The 16,746-nt window shown below is 47.2% G+C and overlaps 1 protein-coding gene across 10 annotated transcripts in view; it reads left to right on the forward strand.

Moving 5' to 3' along the window:
• The window catches only part of ATP2B1 (ATPase plasma membrane Ca2+ transporting 1), a 356,691-nt gene that overhangs the window by 80,599 nt on the left and 259,346 nt on the right, over positions 1–16,746 (forward strand). For 9 of the 10 annotated variants that reach the window (XM_063927639.1, XM_063927641.1, XM_063927645.1 and 6 more), the window contains exon 2: positions 13,806–14,226. In XM_063927639.1, coding sequence (XP_063783709.1) covers positions 14,028–14,226 — 199 coding nt within the window. In that variant the 5' untranslated portion in view covers positions 13,806–14,027. Of the gene's footprint in view, positions 1–13,805; positions 14,227–16,746 lie in introns of those variants that run through there. The other variant, XM_063927647.1, reaches the window with a different exon arrangement.

Below are 16,746 nucleotides of genomic sequence, written 5' to 3' on the forward strand. Positions count from 1 at the left end.
TCCAGCTGATAGGAAGCTGGAAAATATCCTAAAAAGTATATACACACATACTGGTGTTATACTGCGACCAGCAATCGCCTCAGCCTGGATGTGCAGTGCTGGGTTGGCGTGGTCGGATTCCCTGACTGAAAAATATTGATACGCTAGATAGGGACAGTATATTATTGACTAGAGCATTTAAAGGATGCATTTCTATATATGCGAGATGCACAGAGGGATATTTGCACTCTGGCATCAAGAGTAAGTGCGCTGTCCATTTCTGCCAGAAGAGTGTTATGGACGCGACAGTGGTCAGGTGATGCGGATTCCAAACGGCATATGGAAGTATTGCCGTATAAAGGGGAGGAGTTATTTGGGGTCGGTCTATCGGACCTGGTGGCCACTGCAACGGCTGGGAAATCCACCTTTTTACCCCAGGTCACCTCTCAGCAGAAAAAGACACCGTCTTTTCAGGCTCAGTCCTTTCGTCCCCATAAGGGCAAGCGGGCAAAAGGCCACTCATTTCTGCCCCGGGGCAGAGGAAGGGGAAAAAGACTGCAGCAGGCAGCCTCTTCCCAGGAACAGAAGCCCTCCCCCGCTTTTGCCAAGTCCTCAGCATGACGCTGGGGCCTTACAAGCGGACTCAGGTACGGTGGGGGGCCGTCTCAAGAATTTCAGCGCGCAGTGGGCTCACTCGCAAGTGGACCCCTGGATCCTGCAGGTAGTATCTCAGGGGTACAAATTGGAATTCGAGACGTCTCCCCCTCGCCGGTTCCTGAAGTCTGCTTTACCAACGTCTCCCTCAGACAGGGAGGCGGTATTGGAAGCCATTCACAAGCTGTATTCCCAGCAGGTGATAATCAAGGTACCCCTCCTACAACAGGGAAAGGGGTATTATTCCACGCTGTTTGTGGTACCGAAGCCGGACGGCTCGGTGAGACCTATTTTAAATCTGAAATCCTTGAACACTTACATACAAAGGTTCAAATTCAAGATGGAGTCACCCAGAGCAGTGATAGCGAACCTGGAAGAAGGGGACTATATGGTGTCTCTGGACATCAAGGATGCTTACCTCCATGTCCCAATTTACCCTTCTCACCAAGGGTACCTCAGGTTTGTGGTACAGGACTGTCACTATCCGTTTCAGACGCTGCCGTTTGGATTGTCCACGGCACCCCGGGTCTTTACCAAGGTATTGGCCGAAATGATGATACTCCTTCGAAGAGAAGGCGTCTTAATTATCCCTTACTTGGACGATCTCCTGATAAGGGCAAGATCCAAGGAACGGTTAGTAGTCGGAGTAGCACTATCTCAAGTAGTGTTACGGCAGCACATCCCAAAATCACAGCTGATTCCGACGACACGTCTGCTGTTCCTAGGGATGATTCTGGACACAGTCCAGAAAAAGGCGTTTCTTCCGGAGGAGAAAGCCAGGGAGTTATCCGAGTTAGTCAGAAACCTCCTGAAACCAGACCGGGTCTCAGTGCATCAATGCACAAGGGTCCTGGGAAAAATGGTGGCTTCCTACGAAGCGATTCCATTCGGCAGATTCCACGCAAGAACATTTCAGTGGGATCTGCTGGACAAATGGTCCGGATCGCATCTTCACATGCATCAGCGGATAACCCTGTCCCCAAGGACAAGAGTGTCTCTCCTGTGGTGGTTGCAGAGTGCTCATCTTCTAGAGGGCCGCAGATTCGGCATTCAAGACTGGGTCCTGGTGACCACGGATGCCAGCCTGAGAGGCTGGGGAGCAGTCACACAGGGAAGAAATTTCCAGGGCTTGTGGTCAAGCCTGGAAACGTCACTTCACATAAATATCCTGGAACTAAGGGCCATTTACAATGCTCTAAGCCAAGCAAGACCTCTGCTTCAGGGTCAGCCGGTGTTGATCCAGTCAGACAACATCACGGCAGTCGCCCACGTAAACAGACAGGGCGGCACAAGAAGCAGGAGGGCAATGGCAGAAGCTGCAAGGATTCTTCGCTGGGCGGAAAATCATGTGATAGCACTGTCAGCAGTGTTCATTCCGGGAGTGGACAACTGGGAAGCAGACTTCCTCAGCAGACACGACCTCCACCCGGGAGAGTGGGGACTTCATCCAGAAGTCTTCCACATGATTGTAAACCGTTGGGAAAAACCAAAGGTGGACATGATGGCGTCCCGTCTCAACAAAAAACTAGACAGGTATTGCGCCAGGTCAAGGGACCCTCAGGCAATAGCGGTGGACGCTCTGGTAACTCCGTGGGTGTACCAGTCAGTGTATGTGTTCCCTCCTCTGCCTCTCATACCCAAGGTACTGAGAATTATAAGACGGAGAGGAGTAAGAACTATACTCGTGGCTCCGGATTGGCCAAGAAGGACTTGGTACCCGGAACTTCAAGAGATCACAGAGGACCCATGGCCTCTACCTCTAAGAAGGGACTTGCTCCAGCAGGGACCCTGTCTGTTCCAAGACTTGCCGCGTTTGACGGCATGGCGGTTGAACGCCGGATCCTGAAGGAAAAAGGCATTCCGGATGAAGTCATCCCTACCCTGATCAAAGCCAGGAAGGATGTAACTGCACAGCATTATCACCGTATTTGGCGTAAATATGTTGCATGGTGCGAGGCCAGAAAGGCCCCTACAGAGGAATTTCAACTGGGTCGTTTCCTGCATTTCCTGCAAACAGGACTGTCTATGGGCCTAAAATTAGGGTCCATTAAGGTTCAAATTTCGACCCTGTCGATTTTCTTCCAGAAAGAACTGGCTTCAGTTCCTGAAGTTCAGACGTTTGTCAAAGGAGTACTGCATATACAGCCTCCTTTTGTGCCTCCAGTGGCACCCTGGGATCTCAATGTGGTTTTGGGGTTCCTAAAATCACATTGGTTTGAACCACTTACCACTGTGGACTTAAAATATCTCACATGGAAAGTGGTAATGCTGTTGGCCCTGGCTTCAGCCAGGCGCGTGTCAGAATTGGCGGCTTTGTCCTATAAAAGCCCTTACCTGATTTTTCATACGGATAGGGCAGAATTGAGGACTCGTCCTCAGTTTCTCCCTAAGGTGGTTTCAGCGTTTCACCTGAACCAGCCTATTGTGGTACCTGCGGCTACTAGGGACTTGGAGGACTCCAAGTTGCTGGACGTAGTCAGGGCCCTGAAAATATGTTTCCAGGACGGCTGGAGTCAGAAAATCTGACTCGCTGTTTATCCTGTATGCACCCAACAAGCTGGGTGCTCCTGCTTCTAAGCAGACTATTGCTGGTTGGATTTGTAGTACAATTCAGCTTGCACATTCTGTGGCAGGCCTGCCACAGCCAAAATCTGTAAAAGCCCATTCCACAAGGAAGGTGGGCTCATCTTGGGCGGCTGCCCGAGGGGTCTCGGCGTTACAACTTTGCCGAGCAGCTACTTGGTCAGGGGCAAATACGTTTGCTAAATTCTACAAATTTTATACCCTGGCTGAGGAGGACCTGGAGTTCTCTCTTTCGGTGCTGCAGAGTCATCCGCACTCTCCCGCCCGTTTGGGAGCTTTGGTATAATCCCCATGGTCCTTACGGAGTTCCCAGCATCCACTAGGACGTCAGAGAAAATAAGAATTTACTCACCGGTAATTCTATTTCTCGTAGTCCGTAGTGGATGCTGGGCGCCCATCCCAAGTGCGGATTGTCTGCAATACTTGTACATAGTTACAAAAATCGGGTTATTATTGTTGTGAGCCATCTTTTCAGAGGCTCCTCTGTTATCATACTGTTAACTGGGTTCAGATCACAAGTTGTACGGTGTGATTGGTGTGGCTGGTATGAGTCTTACCCGGGATTCATAAATCCTTCCTTATTGTGTACGCTCGTCCGGGCACAGTATCCTAACTGAGGCTTGGAGGAGGGTCATAGGGGGAGGAGCCAGTGCACACCAGGTAGTCCTAAAGCTTTACTTTTGTGCCCAGTCTCCTGCGGAGCCGCTATTCCCCATGGTCCTTACGGAGTTCCCAGCATCCACTACGGACTACGAGAAATAGAATTACCGGTGAGTAAATTCTTATTTTTTTTATTTCATTTTCTTAAGTAACAAACGTTTTCATGTTGCTTGACACCATTCAAATATCATCCTGTACAGCACTAAATGCTGTTCCCTCATTCGTGTCTCTCATGGCCCATCACTACCAAAAGTATCACATGGCTTTTACAATAAAAAAAATGTGCATAACCTATATAGTAATGCCCTGGAAATTGAAACGGACACACATGCATGGTAAAGGTGTTGTGTGTGTGTGTGTGTGTGTGTGTGTTTGTTGTTGTATTTTTTTTTTCCTCTCACTACTTGACAAGCAACCACTATTTTTATAATTTTCTAGCTTTTCGAAGCTTTATTGTAGCTGTCTGTTGAGCTGTTATCATTTGGGGCTAATGTTACTTTTTTGGGGAGATTTTTACACTTGTGCAAAGCTTATCTGTGTAATGCTTTAGGGGTATATTCAACTGAAGTCTGATCTATTCCGACATTCATTTGTCAGAATGGGTCCGACTTGGGCTTATTCAATGTCATCTCAATTCGACTTTTAGAAAAGTAATTGAGATACAGGAGCTAGACGGGGGAGAGCCGCAGGCAGATTGGGCAGAGCAGCGCTACAGCAGCAGTTATATAGCCGCTGCCGTAGCGCTGCTCTCCCCAGTCTGCCCGCGGCTCTCCACCCCCCCCCCCCCCCTGCTGCTGGAGCCGGGGGGGGTGGGGTGGGGGTGGAGAGCCGCAGGCAGATTGGGCAGAGCAGCGCTACAGCAGCAGTTATATAGCCGCTGCCGTAGCGCTGCTCTCCCCTGTCTGCCCGCGGCTCTCCACCCCCACCCTTGCTGGAGCCGGGTGGACGCTGCTGTAATCGGCGGCTGTGACATCCTCCAGCGCTGCTCACCCCGTCTGCCCGCGGCTCCCCATCTCCGGCGTTGCCCGTCTCCAACACTGCCCACTAAGGATCTGGCTGCCCGCGGCTCCCAGTCTCTGGTGCTGCCAGTCTCCAGCACTGCCCGCCGGGGTCTGGCTGCCCGCGGCTTTCCCGTCTTCGGCGCTGCTATCCCCCCGTCTCCAGCACTGCCCGCTGAGGGGGTCTGGCTGGAGCCCCGGCTCCACACGACTCCCCCCCCCCCCCCCTCTCTCCTCCACTAAGGTCCCTAATCTCAGTCCGACATTTTTTTGTCGGACTGAGATGGTCGGAAACGGGGCCAAATCCTGTCGAATTTGGCCCCGTTTCCCTCAAAAGTATGTGAATCGGCAGCTATACCGCCGACTCACGTACTATTCGACAAGTCGAATTCCCCGACTTGTCGAATAAAAACTGGGATTGAATAGGTCGCATCACGATTCGATCTTAAAAAGTCGAAAACTGCATTTTTTTCGACAGACAGCAGCTTTCGACACCAATTGAATATATCCCTTAATGTTTTGATTTGATTGAACTTTTACTAAGATATTATATTGTACTTGCAGTGCTGTAAATGGAGTTAATTTGGAATGAAAAAGTCCATAACAATCCATTCATCCTATTTTTCTACCATAAACCAAAAGACGTCTAAGTCAAGCAAAATGTAAACCGTGTTTCCCATGGTGCTATCTATGTAGCAGCCGCTTATGTAAAAATAGAGACCTTTCACAGCTCTATACCTGAAACTGAAGACAATACAAAAATACACACGATAAAGCACTCATATCAAGTAACAGAATAAATAGGTCCAAACGTCTTTATTGTTCCCTCTAGGATTTGTTGCGGAAAGGATGCTGAAGTGCCAGGGCAGTACGCGCACCAGCCTGCATGATATGGGGACGTGGCTGGTCGGGGAAAAGGGGCTCAGTCTCGCTGGCGTCACCATTGTGCGGTGCGGCCCCCTAAACGTCACTTATGGGGTCATGCCCCAACCGTCAGCGTCACTAATGGGGTTGTGCTGAGCACCTAAACACAATTGAATTGACCCATAACCTTTTTTTAAATTGACTGACCATTAGAAAACTAGAAATGAATGGAGCAATTTTTAGTTATAACTGTATTAATTGTATTTCTCTGACGTTCTAGTGGATGCTGGGTACTCCGTAAGGACCAGGGGGATAGACGGGCTCCGCAGGAGACTGGGCACTCTTTAAAGAAAGATTAGGTACTATATCTGGTGTGCACTGGCTCCTCCCTCTATGCCCCTCTTCCAGACCTCAGTTAGAATCTGTGCCCGGCCAGAGCTGGATGCACCTAGTGGGCTCTCCTGAGCTTACTAGAAAAGAAAGTATTTGTTAGGTTTTTTATTTTCAGTGAGATCTGCTGGCAACAGACTCACTGCTACGTGGGACTTAGGGGAGAGAAGCAAACCTACCTGCTTGCAGCTAGCTTGTGCTTCTAAGGCTACTGGACACCATTAGCTCCAGAGGGATCGAACACAGGGCCCGACCTCGATCGTCCGTTCCCGGAGCCGCGCCGTCCCCCTTGCAGAGCCAGAAGACGGAAGATTCCAGGAGAAAATCGGCGGCTGAAGACTCTGGTCTTCAATAAGGTAGCGCACTTCACTGCAGCTGTGCGCCATTGCTCCCACAGCACACCACACGCTCCGGTCACTGGTGGGTGCAGGGCGCTGGGGGGGGGGGGGCGCCCTGGGCTGCAATTTGTATACCTTACTTGGCAAAACGCACATAATACAGTTCTAAACTGTATATGTGCCTAATTCCCCGCCATAAATATTATTAAAAAAGCGGGAGAAGCCCGCCGCTGAAGGGGCGGGGCTATCTTCCTCAGCACAGCCAGCGCCATTTTCTCTTCACAGCTCCGCTGGAAGGACGCTCCCCAGGCTCTCCCCTGCAGTATACACTACGGAAAGGGTAAAAAAGAGAGGGGGGGCACATAAATTTAGGCGCAATTGTGATAATAAGCAGCTATTGGGGGAAAATTCACTTTGTATTAGTGTAAATCCCTCTGTTATATAGCGCTCTGGTGTGTGCTGGCATACTCTCTCTCTGTCTCCCCAAAGGACTTTGTGGGGTCCTGTCCTCAGTCAGAGCATTCCCTGTGTGTGTGTGCGGTGTGTCGGTACGGCTGTGTCGACATGTTTGATGAGGACGCTTACGTGGAGGCGGCGCAGGAGCCGATAAGTTTGATGTCGCCCCCTGTGGGGCCGACACCAGAGTGGATGGATATGTGGAAGGTATTAACCGACAGTGTCAACTCCTTGCATAAAAGGTTCGATGACATAACAGCTTTGGGACAGCCGGCATCTCAGCCCGCGCCTGCCCAAGCGTCTCAGAGGCCATCAGGGGCTCAAAAACGCCCGCTACCTCAGATGGCAGACACAGATGTCGACACGGAGTCTGACTCCAGTGTCGACGAGGATGAGACAAATGTACAGTCCACAAGGGCCATCCGATGCATGATTACGGCAATGAAAAATGTGTTGTGCATTTCTGACATTAACCCGGTTACCACAAAAAAGGGTATTATGTTTGGGGAGAAAAAGCAGCCAGTGACTTTTCCCCCATCTGATGAGTTAAATGAATTGTGTGAAGAAGCGTGGTGTTCCCCAGATAAGAAACTAGTGATTTCTAAGCGGTTATTAATGGCGTACCCTTTCCCGCCAACGGATAGGTTACGCTGGGAGACATCCCCTAGGGTGGACAAGGCGCTCACACGCTTATCAAAAAAGGTGGCACTGCCGTCTCAGGATACGGCCGCCTTAAAGGAGCCTGCAGATAGAAAGCAGCAGGCCATCCTGAAGTCTGTGTATACACACTCAGGTACTATATTGAGACCTGCTATTGCTTCAGCATGGATGTGTAGTGCTGCAGCAGCATGGTCTGATTCCCTGTCAGATAACATTGATTCCCTTGACAGGGATACTATTTTGCTAACCATAGAGCATATTAAAGACGTAGTCTTATATATGAGGGATGCACAGAGGGACATTTGCCGGCTGGCATCTAGAATTAATGCAATGTCCATTTCTGCCAGGAGAGTATTATGGACTCGGCAGTGGACAAGTGATGCTGATTCTAAAAGGCACATGGAAGTTTTGCCTTATAAGGGTGAGGAATTGTTTGGGGACGGGCTCTCGGACCTCGTGTCCACAGCAACAGCTGGGAAGTCGACTTTTTTACCTCAGGTTCCCTCACAGCCTAAGAAAGCACTGTATTATCAAGTACAGTCCTTTCGGCCCCAGAAAGGCAAGCGGGTCAGAGGCGCGTCCTTTCTGCCCAGAGGCAGGGGTAGAGGGAAAAAGCTGCACCAGATAGCCAGTTCCCAGGAACAAAAATCCTCCCCTGCTTCCACTAAGTCCACCGCATGACGCTGGGGCTCCACAGGTGGAGCCAGGTGCGGTGGGGGCCCGTCTCCGGAACTTCAGCGACCAGTGGGTTCGCTCACAGGTGGATCTCTGGGTTCTACAAGTGGTATCTCAGGGATACAAGCTGGAGTTCGAGACTTCTCCCCCTCGCCGTTACCTCAAATCAGCCTTGCCAGCTACTCCCAAGGAAAGGGAGGTAGTACTGGCGGCAATTCACAAGCTGTACCTCCAGCAGGTGATAATCAAAGTTCCCCTCCTTCAACAGGGACGGGGTTACTATTCCACAATGTTTGTGGTACCGAAACCAGACGGTTCGGTGAGACCCATTCTAAATTTGAAATCCTTGAACACTTATGTAAGGAAGTTCAAGTTCAAAATGGAATCGCTCAGGGCGGTTATTGCAAGCCTGGAAGAGGGGGATTTTATGGTATCACTGGACATCAAGGATGCTTACCTACATGTCCCTATTTACCCACCTCACCAGGAGTACCTCCGATTTGTGGTACAGGACTGTCATTACCAATTCCAGACGTTGCCGTTTGGTCTGTCCACGGCACCGAGGGTATTTACCAAGGTAATGGCCGAAATGATGATACTCCTTCGAAAGAAGGGAGTTATAATTATCCCGTACTTGGACGATCTCCTTTATAAAGGCGAGGTCCATGGAGCAGTTGTTGGTCGGAGTAGCACTATCTCAGGAAGTGCTACAACAGCACGGCTGGATTCTGAATATCCCAAAGTTGCAGCTGGTTCCTACGACGCGTCTGCTGTTCTTGGGTATGATTCTGGACACAGAACAGAAGAAGGCGTTTCTCCCGGAGGAGAAGGCCAAGGAGTTGTCATCTCTGGTCAGAGACCTCCTGAAACCAAAACAGGTGTCGGTGCATCACTGCACGCGAGTCCTGGGAAAGCTGGTAGCTTCTTACGAAGCAATTCCCTTCGGCAGGTTCCATGCAAGGATCTTTCAGTGGGATCTGTTAGACAAGTGGTCCGGATCGCATCTTCAGATGCATCGGTTGATCACCCAGTCCCTGAGGGCCAGGGTGTCTCTGCTGTGGTGGCTGCAGAGTGCTAATCTTCTCGAGGGCCGCAGATTCGGCATTCAGGACTGGGTCCTGGTGACCACGGATGCAAGCCTCCGAGGTTGGGGGGCAGTCACTCAGGGAAGAAACTTCCAAGGACAATGGTCGAGTCAGGAGACTTCCCTACACCATAAATATTCTGGAACTAAGGGCCATTTACAATGCCCTAAGTCAAGCAAAACCCCTGCTTCAAAACCAGCCGGTGCTGATTCAGTCAGACATCACGGCTGTCGCCCATGTAAACCGACAGGGCGGCACAAGAAGCAGGATGGCAATGGCAGAAGCCACAAGGATTCTCCGATGGGCGGAGAATCACGTGATAGCACTGTCAGCAGTGTTCATTCCGGGAGTGGACAACTGGGAAGCAGACTTCCTCAGCAGGCACGACCTCCACCCGGGAGAGTGGGGATTTCATCCAGAAGTCTTCAAGCTGATTGTAAATCGTTGGGAAAGGCCACAGGTGGACATGATGGCGTCCCGCCTCAACAAAAAGCTAAAAAGATATTGCGCCAGGTCAAGGGACCCTCAGGCGATAGCTGTGGACGCTCTAGTGACACCGTGGGTGTACCAGTCGGTTTATGTGTTCCCTCCTCTTCCTCTCATACCAAAGGTACTGAGGATAATAAGAAAGAGAGGAGTAAGAACTATACTCATCATTCCGGATTGGCCAAATAGAACTTGGTACCCGGAACTACAAGAAATGATCTCAGAGGACCCTTGGCCTCTGCTGCTCCGACAGCAGTCTGTTCCAAGACTTACCGCGGCTGCGTTTGACGGCATGGCGGTTGAACGCCGGATCCTGATGGAAAAGGGCTTTCCGGTTGAAGTCATTCCTACGCTGATAAAAGCTAGGAAGGATGTGACAGCAAAACATTATCACCGCATATGGCGAAAATATGTTGCTTGGTGTGAGGCTATGAAGGCCCCAACAGAGGAATTTCAGCTTGGTCGATTTCTGCACTTCCTACAGTCAGGAGTGACAATGGGCCTAAAATTGGGATCCATAAGTCCAGATTTCGGCCCTGTCTATTTTCTTTCAAAAAGAACTGGCTTCACTGCCTGAAGTTCAGACGTTTGTTAAGGGAGTGCTGCATATTCAGCCCCCTTTTGTGCCTCCAGTGGCACCTTGGGATCTCAACGTAGTGTTGGATTTCCTAAAATCACATTGGTTTGAGCCACTTCAGACCGTGGAGTTGAAGTATCTCACGTGGAAAGTGGTCATGCTTTTGGCCTTTGCTTCGGCTAGGTGTGTGTCAGAATTGGCGGCTTTGTCATGTAAAAGCCCTTATCTGATCTTCCATATGGACAGGGCAGAATTGAGGACTCGTCCCCAATTTCTCCCAAAGGTGGTATTAGCGTTTCATTTGAACCAACCTATTGTGGTGCCTGCGGCTACTCGGGACTTGGAGGATTCCAAGTTTCTGGACGTAGTCCGGGCCCTGAAAATCTATGTTTCCAGGACGGTTAGAGTCCGAAAAACTGACTCGCTGTTTATCCTGCATGCACCCAACAAGCTGGGTGCTCCTGCTTCTAAGCAGACTATTGCTCGCTGGATCTGTAGCACGATTCAACTTGCACATTCTGCGGCTAGACTGCCGCATCCTAAATCGGTAAAAGCCCATTCCACGAGGAAGGTGGGCTCTAATTGGGCGGCTGCCCGAGGGGTCTCGGCTTTACAACTTTGCCGAGCTGCTACCTGGTCGGGATCAAACACGTTTGCAAAATTCTACAAGTTTGATACCCTGGCTGAGGAGGACCTTGAGTTTGCTCATTCGGTGCTGCAGAGTCATCCGCACTCTCCCGCCCGTTTGGGAGCTTTGGTATAATCCCCATGGTCCTTACGGAGTTCCCAGCATCCACTAGGACGTCAGAGAAAATAAGAATTTACTCACCGGTAATTCTATTTCTCGTAGTCCGTAGTGGATGCTGGGAGCCCGTCCCAAGTGCGGACTTCTGCAATACTTGTATATAGTTATTGCTTAACTATAGGGTTATTGTTCTGAGCCATCTGTTGAATGAGGCTCAGCTGTTGTTCATACTGTTAACTGGGTATAGTTATCACAAGTTGTACGGTGTGATTGGTGTGGCTGGTATGAGTCTTACCCTGGATTCCAAATCCTTTCCTAGTAATGTCCGCTCTTCCGGGCACAGTTTCCCTAACAGGTCTGGAGGAGGGGCATAGAGGGAGGAGCCAGTGCACACCAGATATAGTACCTAATCTTTCTTTAAAGAGTGCCCAGTCTCCTGCGGAGCCCGTCTATTCCCCATGGTCCTTACGGAGTACCCAGCATCCACTACGGACTACGAGAAATAGAATTACCGGTGAGTAAATTCTTATTTTTCTTTTTATGGTTGGTCTAAAGTTCCAGTGATAGGCAGTTTTCTGGCATCCCACGCCTAGAACTGGGGAAAAAAAGCATGAATTTTTGCCATGTTCTGTAAGTCCACACTACTTGGGTTTGTGAGGCCTCAGATGAACTAATTAGATTAACCAAGAAGCTTTCCTTAGATAATCATTTAGGGAGCCATTTCTTATGCCGAAGCTCACTGCTGATAATGTGCAGTTGAAGGTCAAATGCTTAGCAGAGAATAGCAGCAGCAGAGGCTTAATCTCAGTCAGGCAGAGGTTTAAAATTACTTAACGATTGCCTTTTTAAACATCTATGTGAATCTGAGACTTTTAATTTGGCTGAAATCTATTGGCAAAAACAAGTATCAATATTCAATGTATAATTAATTTATTTTAAACTTATTGACATTGATTCCCTTCTGTTGATATATGTTATAGAAGACAAATGGCAAGTGTTCTTTTCTTGGGTAGAATATGATACTGGGATAATTTGGGATAAGAATCTCTTGTCTTTCTGCCTCCTTCATTGCAGGGTTACAAGCTAGCTTAAGACATTTGGTGTTTGCTGTACACTGCCCAAAATAGTTGTGCTTATATTAGGCACATGTTTAAGGAGTTTGACACTGGATGCTAACAAATGTCTTCTTCCAGGTTTGAGTAGGATTTGTAAAAACTGTTACAGACCTAGAGAAAAGCACGATCTAAAAAAAATTGTGCAATCAAGTGCTTCATTTTGATAGCAATCAAGACATGGTTAAGTTATGCCACAAGTGTTAGTGAGGTATTCTCTACCCCAGAGGTTCTCAAACTCGGTCCTCATTACCCCACACAGTGCATGTTTTGCAGGTCTCCTCACAGAATGACAAGTGAAATTATTAACTCCACCTGTAGACCTTTAAAAATGTGTCGGTGAGTAATTCACCTGTGCACCTGCTGGGTTACCTGCAAACCATGCACTGTGTGGGGTCCTGAGGACTGAGTTTGAGAACCTATGCCCTGCCCTAACTTTGCGCAGTTTATATATTCTCCCTGTGCTTGTCTGGGTTTCCTCTGGGTACTCCGGTTTTCTCCCACAATCCAAGAATATACTGGTAGGTTAATTGGCTTCCAACCAAAAAATTAACCCTAGTGTGAATGTGTGTACATGTGGTAGGGAATATAGATTGTAAGCTCCACTGGGGCAGGGACTGATGTGAATGGCCAAATATTCTCTGTAAAGAGCTGCGGAATATGTGCGCTTAATAAATAACTGGTAATAAATAAATCTTAAGTAGGATACACCTAGGCAAGTAATCGAATGATACATCATTTTGTCATGGATCGGAATAATAGCCACATCACTTGCTGTGTACCTAAGATTGCGTGCTCCCGCAGGTCTCTCCCTGGGTCCTGCTGTCGGGAGTGCTACATGCCTAATGGGATGACCCAGGGAATGACTGCATGTGTTTTAAATGAGTCGTGCAATGACACATCACACAATATATTGTGCTGTTGCATTGTGACGTCGCTGGGTACACACATTGTTTAGCGTGTACACAGCATTACTGTGCACTTGTAGTGAGGCAATGTAATGAGTAAATTGTGAATTGACCCTGGTGTTTGTGATGGGTAAGCCATATGCTATTAGCCCCACTTGTACATGGCAGATGTGTAATGCAGAGAAATGTGTTCATAGTACAAATCATTGGTATGGAGATTTGTGTGATCATGTATGAGTAATTTCCTCCTTTATGCATACGTTTTATAAGATCAAGCTCGGGACACTTTTACTTCGACAATTACGGCACGTTTTTATGTTTTTTTCAGTTTGGGATGATCAAGAAGACAGTTATATACTGACATGTTCCAGCAAGCGTTTCCCTATCTGTTCTGACCTGGTGACATTGCTGTTTGAATGAATCCTATGACTTAAATACAAAAGTGATAACTAATGAGTCACAAGCAAAAGAATTAGAAAAGTTTACAGTACTTTTGCATCAACAGCTTTTATGTCCATACATGTCTTGGTTTTGTCCAGTAATTACGGTCTGGTTTTCTCTTAGTGGTGGTTGCTTTCTAGTATGCTTGATATAGTTATGGGTGTTTAAACATTTTTTTTTCTTTATTCTTTTAGTGAATTCTGGATGCAATTACGTGAAATTGAAGTTTTACCATGGAACAGTATTCAAGACACATCTGTGGAAGTCCCCTTACGAGTTTTTTTGTGAAATGAACTTGGTATAGAGTTCTCGGAGAAGGGTTGTTTTTTCAACTTTGAAGAAAACATTTGCTCCCAACTGGATTTCCCTGCTGTCTGTACTCACTTGGCTACCCCAAGGGATCTTCTGTGGCAACAATGGCAAACAATTCGGTTGCGTACAGTGGTGTAAAAAACTCTATTAATGAAACAAATCATGGTGGAGATTTTGGGATCACAGTTGAAGAGCTCCGGACCCTTATGGAATTGAGATCAACGGATGCAGTACAAAAAATACAGGATTGCTATGGCGATGTCTTTGGCATATGTAGTAGATTGAAGACTTCACCACACAATGGTAATAAATCTCTCAATTTCTGTTTTTATTCTTTTCAATAGTTGTGCCTTTTTATTTGTGTAAAACTACAATATTAATTCATGATTGTTGTTGGAAGTTGCAAAAACTGAAAGCTGGGAAAATATTGACAGTGGTGGATTTGCCACTAGGCACGTGTATACATGCCTAGGGACGGCACAGCAGGCTGGGGCCAGGCGATTCCATATTATTTTTGTTTGTTATTACAAATAATTTTTTATATTGTAAGTGGTGGGGTGGGACAATGGGCTGCAAATTGTGTTGTTGGGTGAGGTACAGGCTTTTTGATGGTCTGAAGCATTGGGACTGATCTTGGCATGAAAGGGCAGTGACATGTGGGAAGGTGACCAATAAAGTGCCTAAGGGCATCCTGACCCCTAAATCTGCCCATGATGATTGAAATTCCTGGTGGAATACCAGTAGAAGCACTATATAACGTAACATGGAGGTGATATAATCCATACAATTCATTCCATATTTTTCTATTTAAAAAAACCTGTGGAATTAGAATGAACTTTTACCTATTACAGTTAGTTAATATTACTAATTGTAACCCATGCCTGTCATGCTGCGCTAGAGAAGCCTACAAGATAGGTTTTATTTTTTTTAATAAACAAATTTTTCATTTGGAGTATTTAGTTTTTCAGGGTAATTGTCCACTTCTTTCTCCCTGTCTTATCGATGGATAGCTATGTCCAGTGAAACACCATTTCTGTACCTTGAGTATTTTTGCTACTTATTTATTGATTTCTTTTTAAGTTCAAGTTACATTTTTAGAAATGTCAATGCTCATGGCATGGCAATACACTCTACAAAGTTTAATATTTTTCTGCATGATCTTAAATTGAGCTATGTTAGACTACTTTGTTCTTTAGCAACAGACTTTTAGGTGGGAGTTCAGTTGTTTTAGTCAGAATGATTAAATAATGGGCGCTTGATGGAGCAATTCAATTGTTCCGGGTGCCCATTAATTACTGCGCTTGTCGAGCCCAAGTAGACATGGTTTAGCTACATATAGTGGCTAAATACATCTAAAGTCTTGGTTAGGTCACCCAAACCACAGACTCTTTGCACATATCTGCTTGCTGCCTCAGGAGACTGCGAGCAGGAATGTGTCCAGCCGCATCACTCGCATGCATTGTGACAACGACTCCACATGCCTGGGTGCAAATGGTCGCAATCGCATAATGATTTTTCCTATGGATCATGGCTGCAACTGTTTGCACGTGCCCACCGGAGGGCATGCTGATCGCAGCAAGCTAGTAGTCGGACCAGTGAATGGTCGTGGGTGCGATGAGCAAGGCTACATCTGTATATGTGAGAGTTGCCTAGATAATTAGTTGCTTCTTGGCTAGTCTTTGACTCTGTAATACTGACATGCATGGCTGTATCATGCCTTATGGCCTGCAGAGTGTTTTAAAAAGGTGGAAAAACTGTCAGCAGGGCAGTTTGATGGGACAGGTGTGACAATCATCCGATCAGATACAGCTGTCTGTGACACATTCCCACCCTCACTTTGAAAATTGTAGCCACATTGAAGTCTAGAAAGTACACCCTTCAATAGACCTTTAGCACTGTTCTGCTTCTCACTGACGAGGAAGAGATTAATGACGTTATCACGAAAATTTCACATTGCTTTAAATATGATTTGATCTGACCTACTAGAATAAATTGTGTATAGATTTATTTATTTTTTTAGTTCTTCCAATATGTAAGTACTATATAAATAACTGTTAATAAATACATGCTTTAGCTCAGGCCTGGCCAACCTGTGGCTCTCCAGCGGTTGTGAAACTACAAGTCCAAACATGCTTTGCCACAGTTTTGCCATTAAGGATTGTTAAAACTGTGCCAGGGCTTGCTGGGATGTGTAGTTTCACAACAGCTGGAGAGCCACAGGTTGGCCAGGCCTTCTTTAGCAGCTTGTGACTATTTTCAGTCTATATGGGTAGCTTATGGTAGTGCTGACGAGTTTTCCCTCACATCTCCATTTATGCTAGCAGATGTTATGTGCTGTTCTGTAACTGCACATCACAACCATGTCGGAGCATTGAATTGTTCCCAATGTCTCTGGAGCAAGCTTAACTTCAGGGCTTGTTGTATGAATGAATGAGGCCACCATGTTTATTTTAGAGCAGGGGTAAGCCACATGTGGCACTGCACCTCCCAGCATTCCCTCCTAGCGTTTTGCTGTCAGGACATACTGGGATGTGCAGTTTCACATTGTCTATTCCTGTTTTAGAGTATTCATTAGGCAGTATATCCTTTTTGAAAGAAGTAAGACTTATGCTGGATAAACACTGGGTGATATCGTGTGTACAGCCGATGAAGGCTATATCGTCCTGACCATTGGCCAGTGTGTACACCCCAATGAATCTTTGAACAGTGTCTTTGAGAGTATATTGCATAAGCCGTGCTGCATGGCAAATGTGATGTCGTACAGATATATTCACATCTGCTTGTGTGTGTACACACGACCGACCCACATATGCTGGCTGCAGG

Source organism: Pseudophryne corroboree, chromosome 6 (assembly GCF_028390025.1).
Source record: "Pseudophryne corroboree isolate aPseCor3 chromosome 6, aPseCor3.hap2, whole genome shotgun sequence".
NCBI classification, from domain to species: Eukaryota; Metazoa; Chordata; class Amphibia; order Anura; family Myobatrachidae; genus Pseudophryne; species Pseudophryne corroboree.